This window comes from Lepidothrix coronata, unplaced genomic scaffold (assembly GCF_001604755.1).
Source record: "Lepidothrix coronata isolate B3197 unplaced genomic scaffold, Lepidothrix_coronata-1.0 Scaffold13, whole genome shotgun sequence".
Classification (NCBI taxonomy): Eukaryota; Metazoa; Chordata; class Aves; order Passeriformes; family Pipridae; genus Lepidothrix; species Lepidothrix coronata.
This window is the reverse complement of record NW_016690193.1, coordinates 7,198,705-7,216,294: the sequence shown is the minus strand read 5'-3', so window position 1 is coordinate 7,216,294 and position 17,590 is coordinate 7,198,705. Positions and strand designations below refer to the sequence as shown.

At 34.6% G+C, this 17,590-nt stretch overlaps 1 protein-coding gene across 5 annotated transcripts in view; it reads left to right on the top strand.

Moving 5' to 3' along the window:
* FSTL5 (follistatin like 5) overlaps positions 1-17,590 on the top strand; it is a 291,375-nt gene that overhangs the window by 210,002 nt on the left and 63,783 nt on the right. For all 5 annotated transcript variants that reach the window (XM_017806036.1, XM_017806035.1, XM_017806033.1 and 2 more), the window contains exon 8: positions 10,153-10,273. In XM_017806036.1, coding sequence (XP_017661525.1) covers positions 10,153-10,273 — 121 coding nt within the window. The remainder of the gene's footprint in view (positions 1-10,152; positions 10,274-17,590) is intronic.

Here is a 17,590-nt window from a genome sequence, read left to right as displayed (position 1 = left end):
AGATTCTTACATAAGTAGTTTCCGTGGTTACAGTGAAAGGTGGCTGCGAATGACCCTGAGGTGTCTTTTCTATCATTGATATCTTGCCTAGTAAAGCTGTCTCGTGATAAAAGATTAGACTGATGGACATGGAATTTTGTGTTAGTGGTTTGAGCAAAGGCAGTGTGTATGTGCCACTTAGATAACTAAGATGAAATAAGCATAAATTATCTCACCTTTCACTTTTTTATTAGTGTAAATTCAACATTTGCTTGTAGTACTCCTGCTCGTACCGAGTGCTTAGTTCAGGTTGACTGGGATTTTCTGTTTGTTTAAAAGGCTCTAAGAAAAATATTTTAGAAGTATTGAGTGTGTCAATCTGACTAGACCCTTGTTAAGTGAAGCTGTTGTACTGGCATTCAGACAGCCAATGTTTTGATTTTATAAGCAAAGAGAATAAGATGGTAATAAATGGATGTCAATCACTTTGTTGTATGTAATCAGGTGTATACTTTAAAAAGTCTTTCATATAGGAATTCTATTCAAAATCTTTCTAAGCATGTATGTCCCCATTTCTTGCATAACATATTTGATAACAAACTGACACCAGTGGCACTGTATTAACAATTCAAGTAATATATGACTGGCCCTCTTTTCTCTCTACTGTTGTTGGTAGATCATACATTAATGTTGCATTTGAGATATCAACTTAAAGAAAACTATTCAAATCACAATATGATTTTGTCCCTCTTGGTACATTAAGAGTGAGCTAAAGCGAATCATTCTGATTTTTATATCAGCTTTGAAGGTACCAGGTTTATTTTTTTTTCCTTTTTTTTTTCTTTTTTTCCCCCTTATCTCCTCTTTAGTTACCACACAGAAGGAGATTCCCAACTAGTCTCTATGTTTTTGGTTTAGTTTTGTCTGCAAGATATTTGAAAGATGTATGTGTTTGAAAAGGTATTTTGTGGCCCATTGAGTTTATCACATGTATGAAAGGGATTTTGTGATAAACCAAAATTTATCCCACAAGGCTTTTACAGATTGTATAAAGCTTGAAGACACTCTACCTGCCTGTCTGTCTCACTCCTGGATAGTTCAGAAATACATGAGATGGACTGGATGAAAATTGGATAAAAATTTTTGTAATACAGAAGTCTAAGGGTTGTTGTTTTGGTTTTTTGGGTTTTTTTTTAATTTTTTTGTAGATTCTCTTGAGTTTGTGAAGAAACACCTGGAGAAATTTCTATGAAATAAAATGAAATATGTTTCTATGAAATAAAATAGGTTCTTTTAGTGTAAGGTGAGTGCAGTTCAGGAAAGAAAGATATGAATTATTGTCAAATAATAAAAAGGGGTTCACAATCATGAAACGAAAACTTAAATCCAGTATTTTATGCAATAGGAAGATCAAAAACTTCAATAAACTTTATAAATTTAAAACTAAAGTGTTTGCAATCTAAGTATTTGAAAACAGATTAAATCTTACAGTGTAATTATGAAAAGCCGATATTTTTAGAATCAGGAAAGTTAGGAAAATTCAGTGATTTCTTTGCACTAATCCTACAAATATAATATCTTTAAAGAAAGAAAGTAGAAATAGAGTTGCTCTTGCTTAGCTCATTCCACAAATCTGATCCTAAATTGAGACCTGAAGCATACATTGAGTCAGCACTGCTTCTTTGGGGCCTCCTGGCACTTAGATACACTCTGGAATGTGATCCAAGTAAACTGCACAGTGGAAAGCTAGTTTCTCTTCGAAGAACCAGCTTGGAGTGTAATAATCTACAATTAAAGCTGATTTAAAGAAAAAATACAATTTGGGGAAATTATGATAAACTGTGGCAACTGGGTAGTTATAAATTCATGTCACTGATTATGAGGTGAACTTGAAAAATATATGAGACATTAACATCAGATACTTCATCTGATTAAATCTGATTATACAACAATTTGTTTTGTTAGAAAGGAGTAAAAGTTGAATGGTATATGAATGATTCTGAAGATTTCTGTGTAACATGAAGCAATAAAAAAGACAGCTGTATCAGAGCATGCTGAAATTTTCATTTAACATAAGCTGCATCTACTCAGCTGGAGATTTTGAATGTCTAAATAAATTAGCAGTCATTATTGCAGATTCATAGCAAGATAGCATAAAGTTGCAGAGTTTTTGGGGAAGTAAAAGGTTAGTGATGTTTTATGACTACCCTCAAGAGCTCTAGTACTTCGGCAAAACTGTCACTTGTGTCTAGTAACTCCCATAAACAAGAAAAAAATCCTAATTCTCTTTACACATCTACATATAAAATGAAGTCATTATTCTCACTGATGATCTAGTAGTAAAGGGTTTTATGGCACTTTTCTGTGTCATCCCTCTTCAGATTCTTAGGAAGCTTGTAACATTATTAGATTTCAAAACAGCAAAACTGTGTTTTAATCAACTGACATGTTTTTTGAGAAGCGCAAATGAGTTTCATGTTTTCTGTAGAAAAATGGATGTTACCATTTATTAGCTGTTACTATTTCCTGAGGAATTGAAACTACAGTCCTTACTGTATACAAGAGAATAAAGGGAAAATCATACATCTCTAACAAATTATTTAAACAGGTGCAGTGTTATTCAGTGTTATTCTATTCATTTATAGTCAGAGAAATAATCTTTTTCTGAGATTTGCTGAATACAAACAAATCCTGCTCAATTCAACCAATGGTCTGGGCTCATCTATTATTTCAGGAAGAGAGAATAGAGGATGATCTCTGCATTGACCATTTTTAATAGAATCTTGGGAAAGTATGCACAGAGACTTTCTCAACATTGGAGATTTAGTTAAATGTTCTGAATTGCTCCCCAGATGATCACCTTTTTACCCAGGAGCAGTAGAGTAATGCTAGTAAAGCTATTTTGCTTTAGTAAAGCTAGTAAAGCTATTGTGATGAAAAACAGCCCTTTGTAAAATTCACTCATGATTTGGTTTTTTTCTTTACATTGTCCCCAGTGTCAAGAAACAGAGGGACCAATTAAATGCCTAGAATGTCTAATTGTAGCTAGGAAGTTTCTTTCCATGGTCAGCAGAGAAAGGTAGGTGGTAACTAAAGCAGGGAGCAATGATGGAACCACTGAACTGTCCTATGGAAGGATTTTGCTACCTTTAGCTTTCTCAACTAACTGCAAAAGAAACTTAAAAAGATTAATTTCCCTGGACTAAAGCTAGCCTGCATTAATAGCCATGAACTGTTGTCTGGTGTTACATCCTTCAGAACAGAGCTTCCTTTAAGATCCTGTCACTTTCCACTGTAGATTCCATAGCTGTGCTTGTTTTAAACTGTGCATTTTCTTTTTTTGGATTTTGACGTGATTTATAGTTCTCTGTAAGGCTGGTTCTTCAACTAGTGGATTTACACTAGATTCATGATTTGTTCTTATTGCAACTTTGAAATATGAAACTGAGAGAAGGTATGTAAAATTTGTGCTTATGAAATTCAGGGTTTGTTTTCTTAAGATAGAAACAAAACTAAAAGAACCTCTTGGATTTGTGCCAAATGCAATTATTTTCAGACTTCATTGTGGAATTTAATTTCTTTCTGACAGGCACTAACAAACTGCAGAGTTGCATTGCTTTGCCAATGTGAACAGAGAAACTGATTACTTGGAAAATAGAAGTTGTAACATTGACATTAGCATGAAAAACCTGAGCTGAGTTTATCTGGCAAACCATGCATACGTAATTATTTTAAAAAATGTTTTCAGTTAACCCTCAAAAGGTTATCTACTCTCTGTGTCCTTGTAATAAAGGAAGTTAAAGATACTGAAAAATATGTAAAATATTAACAAGAATGTGACATTAGTATTACTGGTACTCCTATGAGTTGATTGAAATCAAATGCAGAAAGCTTGGAGGGAGGTGTAGGAAATAAAGGGAATTGTGGTATACTGGCTTTGTTTTATAAGCAAACAACCATTGTTTCAAAAATATCTGGTTGTCTGCAATTATTGATGCAGCTTTCCCTCAGCAAACCAATGCAAAATTTTAATCCTTAGCTTCAAGTTTTTTAACTACTCAGTTCAGAGGCAGATGATGGTTTTTTTGGCATTTTCCCATAAAAAAATTAAGACTTCCCTTTAAAAAGGATGTAAACACCCACACTCAAAGTGTGTTATCATTATCATTGAACTAGTATTAACTATCAGTAAAAAGGAGTCCAAACAATATAATTTTTTTCTTTTTTGCAGATTTGTCAAAGCCTGCAAATAGAAATACAGGTCATATGAAATCTAAGAGCTATGAATTCAAAATATGGGATGCTTGCTAATTCCATTTATTAAGGCTCCAGTAAGCTTTTTTTTTTGTTTCAGTATAATGCAAGTAATAATTCACATCTCCAGTTCACATAGTCTGTATTATTTCCTTATTGCTTTTGTTTTTCTTTTTTATTTCATTCTTCATAATGTGGAGTTTTGGAGTTAAAAGTAATATTTTGAAGTTCTTTAGAATTTGAAAAACTAAAGGCCATAAGATTGTATTTTTTCTTCTGACATACATGAAACGGGTACCATAAAATCAGTATTGTGAAAGTGTATAAGTGTAAACTTTGGTGCATGAAAATCACTTTTTTACTATGTGGAGGTACTGGTGCTTGCTGGTGTTCTAGGAAACTCAGAGAATTAATCAGCTGCCAGAAACTGGGAGAAAATTTTAAAACAAAATTCTTAGCCAGTTCATAGCTCTCTTAAATGCAGTATGTTCTGTTTTACAAAATGTTTTTATCACTGCGTAAAAAGCTGAGGCTGGAATGCTGAAAGTTATCATCTAGGCCTGAAAAAATTGCAGGGATTAAAAAAAAGAAACAAAAATGAGAAAACAAAATCACTTATAAACCAGAAAGAAAATATTTCATATTTTTTGAGTTTGGGATGAACCCTTTGGATCACTCTGTCACTCAGAATGTGGAAAACCCAGGCACCAAACTCTAGTTTGAGTTTTGTACATTAATGAATTTCCTATTGCATACCTATATTTTATTTGGGGCTCTAAGCACTAGATCTACAGTTATTTTGTGAGGGAGTTAGACTTTTCTTCTAGAAAAATCGTGTTTTCTGATTTAAAAGAAAAAAAGGAAAAAAAAAAAAGAAAAGCAAACTAAAAAAACCCACAATAAAAATCTTCTGCAGTTTTGTGTATAATGCCTTCAGACCACCTAAATGTCGTCTGCATTCCTGATCCATTTTCCTGAACTACTTAAATCTCTGAACAGAATTCTCAGTTATACATTACTAGTGAGATTTGGGCAGTGATCACTGTGGATGGACTTAGTGAAAAGAAAAATAAAGACATGTGTCGTGGTTTGAGACCTTAAAAAATCCAATTTCTAAGCCCCCCACACTTTGCTTCAGTGTGAGAGGGGTTTTCAGACATAACACATCTAGTATTACTAACACAATAACTACTGTAATACATTTATATACAACAATTCTAACTATCTCTACTATGGTAAAGCAATATATTTACATAGATCAAATCCCTCCTTTCCCTCCAAAAAAAGTTCAGAAGGAAAGAAGAAAAGGTTTTTTCCACTTTCAGGGCAGCAGTGTCTCTCCTCTTCAAGGCAGCAGTCGTAGCTGGATTTGTTGTAGCTGGAAAATATCTCTCTCCATTACAACACAGGGTTTTTTTCTCTCTCTTCTCAGTCCTTCGGCTCCAACCGAAGGTCTCTCCCGTGGGCTGCAAAGCAGGGACAAGACTTGCCTTACCATGAACATATCATGGGGTGCAAGGCATCCCATGAAAGTCCCCTCCTCGAGGGGTTAAATTCCCTCAAGTCAGAATGGTTTAGGGCTCTCAGTTTAGTTTTTTTTGCCCCAAGTGTTCTAACAGAGCTCCTTTGCTCTGTCTCAGCTGCCAACATGGCAGGGGGGAGGAGGAAGGCCACTTTCCCTGCATTCCGTCCTGGTCCAGCTCACAGGATGTCTCTGAGTTCTCAGCTCTTCTCTCTCTCTCTCTAGCTGCTGCTGAATTTCAGAACTCCCTAAAAGTTTGGAAGCCCACCTCTCCTCTTCAGGAGGTCTCTGGGTTTTGGGAAGGTAATCCAGTTTTACCCAAAACAGTGTCTGCTGAGTTTTTTCTGCTCTGTTGCCAGCTCTCCCTCCTTGCAGGACATCTCTGCATCTCTCAGCCTGGCTATGTGCCATGTTGCTGGTTGCCAGCTATCTTCTTGGCTTTCAACCACAGCTCTCCACTCAGCCCTGCGTCTTCTGCTGCTTTTCCATCTTCTGCTGCCCACTCACAGTGGAGAAACTCCCCCAGCCTTTGGCCACAGCACTCGATTCAGTTTTAATACTGTTCCAGGTTTCTGCAGCCCCAGTGGGGGGCTGGGGGCCTTGGCCCCCCTCGTGGGGCTCATTGGCCCCCACTCAAACACTTGGCATCTCAAACCATGGCTGCCTCTCTTCCAACTACGTAATCCAGTTTCCTTTTCTGGTCTGTTGTAATATGTTGACTTCACAGGGGCGAACTGTAGCTTCTGATTGGCTCTACACCAAGAACACCACCCCCTGGGATTAACCACTTTCCAAATCCAAGGGAAAACCCTTTTTAACCCATGACAGACATGATATTGTTTATTTGGGAAAGATGTTTTTTGAGGGGAAGGTTGTGATTTTAAGTACAGAAAGTTCTTACAAAAAGTGAAAAACCTCAAACAAAAAGTTATTTAAGAGAGAAATATATTGGCAAAAAATGCTGGGAAAAAAGTACCCACAAACCAAACCAAAATGAATCTTTGGTTCTATGATGGCAAACAAATTCAAGCAGTCTGCTTCATTATACATTCTCCTGTGGGGAGAAGTTGGGAACAGTCTTTGTAGAGCTGTCGATGAAGTGTAGTCAAATGATCATAAACTTTCTTATACTCAAAGAGTTAGCATATGAAAGCAAGTTATAAAACCAAAGGAAATAATTGTTGATTTAAAAACAAAAATCACCTTTAGGTTTTTGTTGTATAAACACTAAGACAGCAAAGGAAAGATTGACTATCAAATTAAAGTTTTCTTCCTATATTATTTTACTCATTATTCATGACATATATCATGATTCTTAACATTTCAGGTTCTTAAACAGAACAGAGTTGCGTTGGAATCATTGTTAAAATAATTGTTCAATTCTATCTTTTTATGTATGGCAAAAATAATTAGAGTTTCTCAATGTAATTCCAGAAGTATCTTGCCATTTTTATTTGAACAGTAGGAGACTGAACAGAAATTGAACTTATAGCAGTTTTTTACCATCATCAAATATTCTCTATTTATTACTGTTGATGTTTGAAGGCTCTATCTGTTTCAACTATGTTTGCGTGTCAGTACAGAGGCAGGTTTTTTCAGGGATTTAGCTTGTGAGTTAGTCAATAAAACACTGAATATTTGTCAACAAGCAGTGTCAAATAACTTTGTTTATATTTCACCATCCCTTTTCAAATGCTGCTTAGAACATCAAGTTCTATTTGTATCGAGTAGTAATTAACAAAACAAACATTGAACTGCTATAACAATAAACTAGGGATATTTATTTTGTAGTTGTAAAGGAAACCCAAACAAAACAACCAGATAAAACCCATACTACCAACAAAAAAAAAACCATCCATAAAATTCAGTCTCTCTGAGTGATGAAATGATGTTGTCATGTGTGAATCTTACTGAAATACTAATGTCTTGGTTAAATAACCACAGGGATGTTTTATCCATGGTTTCTAAGAAAAAGAGGAAAAAGCCATAATACAGGCATTCATTTACTTAAAAATAGCTATGGTACCTAAAGATATCATATGCCACAGTGAGTCAGTTAAAGGGCTGGAACAGGTCAGTGTGCTTCAAAGAGGTATCTAATAATGTAGCATAAGGAATGTTAAAGTCGTCTCCAAACTGCGTTGTAGCAACTAAATTTTTATACACTCCATCCTATGTCCTATTTTGTTCACAAATACCTTTGGCAGAGATTAGACAGAAAATTTTAGACAGCAATAACAATAGCCATTTTCTAGATAAAACATAAGGACCTAGCTCTTTTGAACAGCTGTTCTTCCATCTTCCACTAATAATGTTGTTGAAGAATTAACACTTAGAAAACATGTGTTTATCTTGTAAGGGAAAAAATTAAATCAAACTTTTGTTCATACACTTTAGAAAGAGATAAAGATCAAAATACCCAACTAGGAAGTCTGTTGAAGTTAGGTGGATTATTTTGAAGGGAAATCCAGTTGTATTGGCTCATACTATCAAAGTTAAAAATTAAGTCTTAAAGAGGGTTCTTTTTCGATGTTTGCAGTGGTAACATGGAATGGTATATTGAAGAGTTAGTAGAAACATTGTCTGTGCAACCAAAGTGCTAATATAGAAAGCTAGAATTATCATAAGAAAGGCGAGTTATTTATAGTATTACCAGGTGGGTTACTTTTTAGGAGCTTTATTTTCCTCTCTCAATGAACAACTAGCATAATCATCTGAAGCACAGAGTTGTGCAATGCAAAATTCAGTTTTTCATCTTTGGATGAAGAAATACAGTGAGACGTATGTTTTCTGAATAATATTTTTGAGTGCATTTAAAGAAAGAAGACTGAAAAATTAAAGGGAAGTTCATAGAGATTCTAGTTTTCATGTTTAAATTTTGGTCTACAGGAAGACCCAAGATGTTATAGTAAAAGTAATCTTAAATGAAATATGTGCATAAAAACATTGAGATTATGTTCTCTGGGTATGAGCATAAAATGGAAAGGGGGGTCTTAAGAAAAAAATCCCAATAAATTGGGAAAGTCGTAGATGATGGAAGAATGCAGGAATAGTCATAATGGATGAGAGGTTAATCTAGCCCAGTATTTTCTCATTGATAACATCCAAAGGATAGACTGTAAGAATAACAGAGCACGTAGTAATAATTTTCTATCAAAGTTCTTTTAATGTGCAATTTACAGATTTCCTGAGTGTATTGTAGCTGAGGTTTTTGTTTTTACAGGCTTTTGATAGTCTTCTGTAGATTTGAGGAATTTATGGAGAAAGTTACAAAGTTTGTGAAGAAACAAGGAGGAATTGGTTGGGAATATATATATTTCATTTCCCTTGGCCATGAAATAGTAGAGATAAGGAGCCTAAGTGGAGCCAGAAGGGCAAAAAGCTGGAGTAGAACCATGGACTTCAGGACAGCAGGCTTCAACCTGTTCAAGGATGTGCTTGGAAAAATCACATAGAAGATCGTATTGAAAAGAGATGGGGTCTAAGAGAGATGGTTGGTTTTCAAGGATCACATCCTCTACTCTCAAGAACAGGCTGTCATAATGAACAGTAAATCAAAAGCAACCAGAGGCCTGTATTAATGAACAAGGAGCTCTTGACAGAACTCAACTAAGAGGAAGAAAGGTGTAAGGAGGGACAGGTGACCCAGGGAGAACATGGAGGTACTATTTGAATGTGCAGGTTAGGAAAGACAAAGCCATCCCAGAATTGAATCTGGTGAGAGATATAAAGGTCTACAGAAGTTCTGGACTATATCAGCAGCAAAAAGGAAGACTATGGGGAATATGGACCTGTTACTGAGCTGTTCACAGGACCTAGTGCCAAAAGTTTAAGATGTTTATGCACTAAAAGCCTCCTTTGCCATGGTCTTGACCAGAAATACTGGCTTTCAGGAATCTCAGATCCCTGAAATCAGTTTACAAGAGTAGTACTTCTGTAATGTATCACTGAATCTAATGAGAAGAACTGAAGAAAAATGAGGATTCTTTTTTTTTTTGTGTATCATTTCAAAGGATGACAACAGTTCTATAGGATGTCATTTAACTTGTTCATTTTTGCAGAGATTTAATTTTTTCTTGCTGATCAGATCCAATCCTAAATATCTTTTCTTCTACAAATAACTATCATAGCTGAGTAAACATATTGCTTCTGCAGAGTTTAACTAGTTGATAAAATAAAAATTGTATTTTCTTTTACAGGCACAGTATATGTGGAAAGATTAAACAACACCATTCACAAGTAGAATGTTTGAATTTCAGATTACTGTCAGATATTCTCATTTAATATTTGTGATGTTTGATATTTGCATCATGGCTTTATTGCCAAGATGATGAACATAATTACTGTAGAGACGCAGGCTTAATTGTGATAACCTTGTTTTTAATGTTTCCTGGTAGGATTTTGGAGATGATGGGTCCTTGTACATTACTAAGGTTACCACAACTCATATGGGAAATTACACCTGCTATGCTGATGGCTATGATAAGCTCTATCAAACTCATATTCTCCAAGTGACTGGTAAGGAAATATGTTCTAATTACCAAGTCATAAGGGACTTGGGGTTTGGATTTTGTTAAGCAGATCTTCTGTTGCTGTTTTACTTCTTTTTATTGTGTTACAGTTTATAGAAAAATAAAATATATTTTTTTCTTCATTTATTACCTTTAAATAACCTTCCAAAACAATAAAATATAAAAATTTTCATTTATTACTTCCATATCAATAATAGTTATTAAAAGGTGTAAAGATGGTCCAGAGGGCTTGCTTTGCACCCGTCATATTGTAGAGAATAATATGTGGTTTTATATATACATATAGATATACACAGATAGAGTAGGTATTGGTATTAATTTATTAATTCTGGAACACATTGGAAAAAATAAGTGTGTAAGTCTCTTGTGTTAAGAATGTTTTGTTTAATATAAAATTAAAAATATGCACTTCCCTAAAGGTTTTGTAATTGATGTAGGCTTCTAAATTCACATTTATTATTTTGAAATCTAACCATGATTTTATTGGATGAACTTCAGGCACCTGGACTTGAAGTCTTGATCTTTACATTTTCCTGCATCTGTTCAAGTTCTAGGGAACATTTTGTTAAACTCTGTACTTGGACAAAACTTTACTGGGCAACATTGTTACTGGTGCCCTGAAGACAGGCCTTTACTTTCTCTAAAGCTGCTCAATCCTCTCCCAGCTGTTTTTCCTATATGCATTTTTTTTCTAATTTGTTTTAAGCAGTTCTTATTGTCCACTGATGAAAGATCTGCTGTACTTTATCACCACTGAGGTTTAATGTATTTTTTTTTCTTTGAGTGACCCTGTGCTTTCATGTTTTTTCAGTTCATATTTGTCTTTGACTCTTAAGTCTCCCTTTCTGCAGTAAACTACCAGTGTCTGTCATTTCATGTTGCTACTTAATCCTATCCAGAATCATGTTTGACCTCAAACATGAGGTCAAAAAATTTTCCAGATTTACTTTGCGTGGACAAAGTAATACATACTTAAGCATACAAACCCTAGTTTCCTGGCTATTCTTTGTTTTGTTAGTTGTTGCTCAGTTGCACAAAGCCTTATTATAATTGACTTTTCTTGATATCCAAGATGCTGAAATATTTTGTTATTCTTATCTTTCACTGATATGCATGTGAAATACAGCTTCCAAGATTAATTTGACTTTTAATATGATTCATTCTTCTTTTAATAGCTTTATTTCCCCTTTTCTGTTGCTAATATCCTTCACACTTTAAATTACTTTGACTTTTAGTGCTTGTTTGGAGTTTTATAAACATGTTGTCTCTGCTGTTATGTTTCACCCGAAGCTGGCTTATAAAATTTATCTATCCATATTTTTTTTTTTTCTAAATTCTTCCCCTCCTGGCCCCCAAGACTTTGCACTTTTCCTCCTTCAAATTTTTCTGCTGGGATCATTTTCTGTCATTTAAAAAGCGAAGAGGAAAATACTGGCTAAACTAGTGAGAAGACTGAAGTGCAGTTTGTTCATATTTTAATTTCTGCAGACATAGCAGAGTTAGTGGTGAGTTGAACATATTAGGAGGTCCTTGACCAATCTTCCTCCTCTGTTTTATGGGTTTTGCTTACCCCAAATTATTAACAAAATTATGTTCGTGTCAACACATTGTTATCTATCTCAATGTGTAAATAATCCTGCAGAGGTGGATTGCAGCAGTTAAAATAGTAGGATTCCTCGTTTGTCTTAGTTCAGCACACAATGAGGCAAAACTCCACTGAAGTTGAAGGTTTTCTACAAGACTAGAAAATCAAGGAACATAATTTGAGAGAGGACAATTCTAGATTTTTTTCTGGTGATGGAAGTGTCTGTCAAGATATAGGTTTTTTTCATCTGGAAACCACTGTAGACCTCAGATAACTGCTGTTCCAAAGGTTGGCACTGGAATGGTACCTTCTAACATGATTTTGGTTGTTGATATTTTGGGGAGCAAGGAATGGGAAAAGAAGGCCCTTTGAGCAATAGGATCATTTGCTGTGCATGTTGTGGATAAACAGAGTTAAATCCATTGAGATTAAAGGTCAAATGAACAGCTCTTCCACAGTTTAGATCTGTACTTCTAAGCAATAATCTTCTTAAGCACAGGCATGATGGTCAGTACTTGTAGCTGTGATAATGACTAATTAATATAATGATACTTGTATTAACTGGAGAGTCAGTCAAAAGGTTAATGGGATAATGAGGCTTCATTGATCACAAAGATGTAATGTGAAGGTTCAATGAAAACAATGTAATTAGATTTTAAGTCCTTACTTGATTTCCATTTATGTACAGCTATATATTTTTAGAAAAAAAAATATATTTTTTTACATTGACTAGTATGCAAATATATATATAAATCTGATTTATTTTCAACATTAAAACCTTTAAGATTTTTTTAGTTTTGGATTATCTGGTACAGTAGTAAAGAATAAGAGAATAAGCTTTCTTTAGAGTTATAAAAATACAGTTAAGGAACATTGTAAAAGACTTGTTTTATGGTGAAAAACTCAGTCTACTCTTATACAAGTAATATGGTAAATATTGTAAGCAATATTATAACAAGTTGATATTTAACACTTTTTCACAGAAACTATAAAAAAACCCAAAAATACAAAGTCATAATGGGGCAACAGTAACTGTTTCACAATGTAATCCTAATTATTAGCATTTACAAAATACTTAAAACTTTCAATGTGTACAATTTTGAGATTATGTGACTCTGAGACTATATGACTATACAAATCTGAGTCTGTAAGTTTGATTTTTATTTTTCTTTCAATATATCAGTTATATTTAAATTAATTCTATCAGATATTTTTCCTTTACTGTTGTTGACATCACATGACATGAATTCATTAATTAGAAAGTCTGATCTCAGATGTATATATAGTTGTATATAATGGTCTTAGTATCACTGAAGACAAAGAGGAGCTCTGTAACTCGATCTCCCATAAAATATTTATGTCAACTCCATAATTAGTTTGCTAAAAACTGTCTTTACTTAATTCGTATTTCAGAAGAATTTATATCATCTCCCCTATGCTTCTTTATTAGTCTCTGTGTTTTGTCCACAGCAGCCATTCAAACTTTTATAGGCAAATGCTGGTAAATGCTGGAAAAATTCTTCTAGACAAATTAATAAATGGTGCTTAGAGAGAAAAAAATCTGTAACAAACACATATATTCTTGTAATGTGTGGTGTTGTATTTGGGGGGCACCTGTCTCTAAAATGCCTTTTGATGGTACGAATGTATTCAATTAGCCACTTTATAGATAAATATTCAACTCTTTAATGCAACAGAAGTGTATGCATCGGTTAAGTGAAAAAACAGAAGTTTATTGACAAAACAGGATTGTTTTTCCTTATGTCTATGTTATTGCATATGTTAGTTAAGGTGTTAAAAAGGATTATAAAAATTAATACTCTTTCTTGTTATTACCATTCTTAGGATTACATTAATGTGATATCTATATCTGACACCAAAAAAAAGCCTTGAAAATTACTACTGAAAAAGCTGAAATATCTAGAAAGTTTGTGTTTTCTCAGCAACTCAATGTTTATTGTGTTGCAGATCCATGCTGTCTATAGCCAGAAATGTTAATAGTAATGATCACATTGACAGATATAGACATGATACCTAGATGAGTTTAAATATCTTTTTCATAATTCAAGTTTTTCTATTTTTCAAGTATGTACAGAGCATAGCCTAGATTTTCCAAACTGACGAATTTTACTTTTGGAAGGTTGTTTCTAGACAGAGAAGCAAGATGTCATTAGCCATATTGTAAACAAAATGGAAGACTGACTTCAAACTGAATCCAAAAATGGTACAAGGTTGTGGTGTATCTTGCAAATCAACTTAATATATATGTAGCACCTATCTGATTTTTTTTTTCTGTTTGTGTATGGTATCCTACTCACTGAGATTTTACATTAATTTTACAAGTCAAGATCTTTGCAGATAGGTAACAAGAAATTTCCCCACATTGTTTTCAAGACAAAAGGTTAGCAGTTTGGGTACCTTAAGATAAAGAAAGGAGACCCCAGTCCCTTAGCCTGATGTAAATTGGGTATTTATTATGTCTGAAGAATTGTTTACCAACTTTGTTTTTCCAAAGTATCTCAGTTTAATAAAAAAGAAGTGTTACTATAAACAGCAATAGAAGAACCTAGAGCACTAAATATATTACCCGTTTCTCTTTTAAACACATACATTCTCCTTGGATTCAAGACAACTTGAACAGACTATATTTTCCCTCCCCCCTCTGCCATCCCCCCATCAGACCTGACTGAAATAATATTCTGGAGGTTTTATAGCAAATGTAATATTTATTGAATAGTTACGTATGCAGCATATTTAGAACTAAAAGTCTCACGTAGCTTTTTGAACTGAAAAATAAGAGATACAGGATTCACTCAATTATGCGTTATATATTACTCTGCTAAGTACAAGCATGCAGTGTCTCCCCACCCTTTTTAACCTATGTAATGATATCTCCCTTGTAAAGTAGTCTAAGTTAGGTTAGGACATTAGAATATACCTCTTTAAAAGTCATTGAGAACAATCACATTAATTGTGTACTTAAAATTTGACTACTGGTAATATTTATGCTCAGTTACACACACACAAAAAAAAGTTATTCAAATGAACCCAAAGAGTTTACATCAAACTTGTCATACCAAATTAACTTTTTAGACTGAGACCACAACTGCAGTAATATTTCTCCTGTTTGTATGCCTCAGTTGCACAGCTCTTTCTTAGTGTTATATAACAGGTAGGCTTCGGGGTAATATGAAATAAAAAGTATAATGCAAAACAAGATCTGAAAAACATTTCTAGCTGTATAGGTAACCCATCAGACAAAGATTTGCTGAGGACAGCGGGAAATGGCAACTAATGGAGGAAAGGTAGTGCAAGAAATGAACTCTAATGCAAGAATATCTGTGCCTGGGAAAACACTGCTAAAGGGAAAAGGATCTACTACAGAAACAAGAAATAGTAAAAGAAAACTCAGACATGTTTTCATTTGAGCAGGTCCTCACTTTCACATCTCCTAACAACACCCAAGTAGTTAATTTAGCAACAATAGCATCTTGTCATGTAGGGTGGGATTTTGTTTGTTTATTTAGGAAATATTTGATTTCAGTTATAATATTTTCTAAAACTTTCTTAACAACATCTATGCCCCTAAAATATCTGCCTTTTGTCCAAATGAAACTAATACATCGGACCATTAAAAATGTCTCTTCATAAGTGCTCAGCAGAAATCTGTCAAGGTGTGGTAGTTAAATACCCATAACCTTTTGTATGCAATAAAAATATTTCACTGACAGAAAAAAAAAGACAAGAAATATCCTGTCATAGGTAGTCAGAATGGAATTAATGCAATGCCTTACTATTGGTCCTAAAAGTTGTTTACGTTGCTGAGATGCCTGTGAGTGTTCAATTATGGCAATCTGGTTTCTAAGGAGATGGAGCTTCTTGCTTTTCTGAGACAGGGTGGAGGAATAAGCTATTTGGCTTTGCTGCAGTGGGAAATCTACAATGTAAGGTAGGCTACCTAAAGGACCTGGTGTCAAGGAACAGGGCAGACATAAAAATTGGACCTTAGGAAAAGAGGTAGAGCGAAACTGGGAGCTGAGGTGCCAAATATTGGCCAAATATGTTTAGACTACTGAATGTGAAGTTGAGTGGGGCTTAGTCTGAGGAGCACAGTGGGGAAGGCAGGGTCTCATTGGGGAACACACAGATGCTGTGAGAGAGAAGATAGAACAAGGAAGAAGTGAAGGGGAAAAAGGAGTGGGAATACCAGTCCTCAGATGAAAAGTAGAGATCCAGCAGAGTCCCTTCCAGAAACTCAACAGAAATCTTAAAACTCTGGGTTTTGTATACTTTGTATACTTTGTATACTAGCAGTCACAGTTTTCCAAATTTTAACCTTCTTCCTTGTTATTTTATGATATTTTTACAGTTTGCATATTGGGGTTATGTGCAATTTTCTGTGTACATTATTTGAAAAGACCCTTCTCTCTCACTGGGTTTAAAATATCCCTGAGACTTACTGATTTTTGCATCCTATCTGAGATAGACTACATTTGTGTATTTTTTTGCAGTGTAGAAATTTAAGGAATTTCTGTGCTCTAACAGGACAGCATGCTGGGACATTTCTTGTAAATAGCTGGATAACATTTTAAAATATTTAATCTTATGCCAAAATAGACACAGTTAATTTTTGATCTTGTTATCTTCTTTCATTATTAGCTGATACTTCATCCTCTATCCAGCTGTGTTTTGTGACACAACCTAGGTATTCCACATTTTTAGAGCTGTATTAAACAAAACTTTGGAGAATAGAAAATATACTTCTTTAATCTTATTGCAGTTAATTTTTTTTATTGTTTGAAACAACCTCAAGCAAGTTCTCTTTAATTCTATAATTAAAGATATGTAGTTATTAATCTAAAAAATTTACATAGTGGAATTTTTAAACTTGCTTAATCATTGATAACCGATAGGAATATGTCCATTGTGATATCATATGTCCTCAATCTGCCAATACAGATTTGTGGTAAGTAGCAGATTTTTAGTTGGCACACATATACTGCAGCAAGTTTTCAAACCTTGAAAAAGTGATGTCAACAATTCCTGTCTTATCCTTTACTAATAAGAAACTCAGAAGACTAGTCTTATAGAATCATAGAATCTGCTCAGTTTGAAGAAACACATCAGTATCATTGAGTCCAACTCCTGAACCTATGCAGGACACCCCAAGAATTGCATCTGAGAGCATTGTCCAAACACATCTTGAACCATTCCTGCCAGGTTTTCCAGGCATGGGGAAGGTGAAACACATGGAAGGGCAGCCATCTTGTCTCTGTCCTGTGGCCACATATGTTTTTTTCCAGGTGGGGGAGGCCAGTTGCCATCTCAATTTGGTCCTGTGAGCAGGGCTTGGGAAGTTTCTCCTCATCAGTTGACTTAACCAAGCTTTATCAGAATTGCTATTAGCATTCTCCTTGGTAAAGAGTTTTTTGGTTTGGGTTTTCTTTTTTTCCCACTTATATCTTGTCGTATTTGATCTCTCTCTCTTTATTGGAAAAACCATAGGTATAGAATCTGAGGGAAGAGATTTCTGTCTGAGGTCTCCACCCCTCCAAATTGTCTCAAACCAACACAAGAAGGCAAATGGTATCCTGGGCACAGACGGTCCTGTCTGAACAGGTGTAAACCTGAACAGGTTTTGTATGATGGATTGCTGATAGGTGTTTTGCAAAGAGGGGAAAGGGGGGACATGAAGTGTTAAGGTTTGTGAAACAGGAC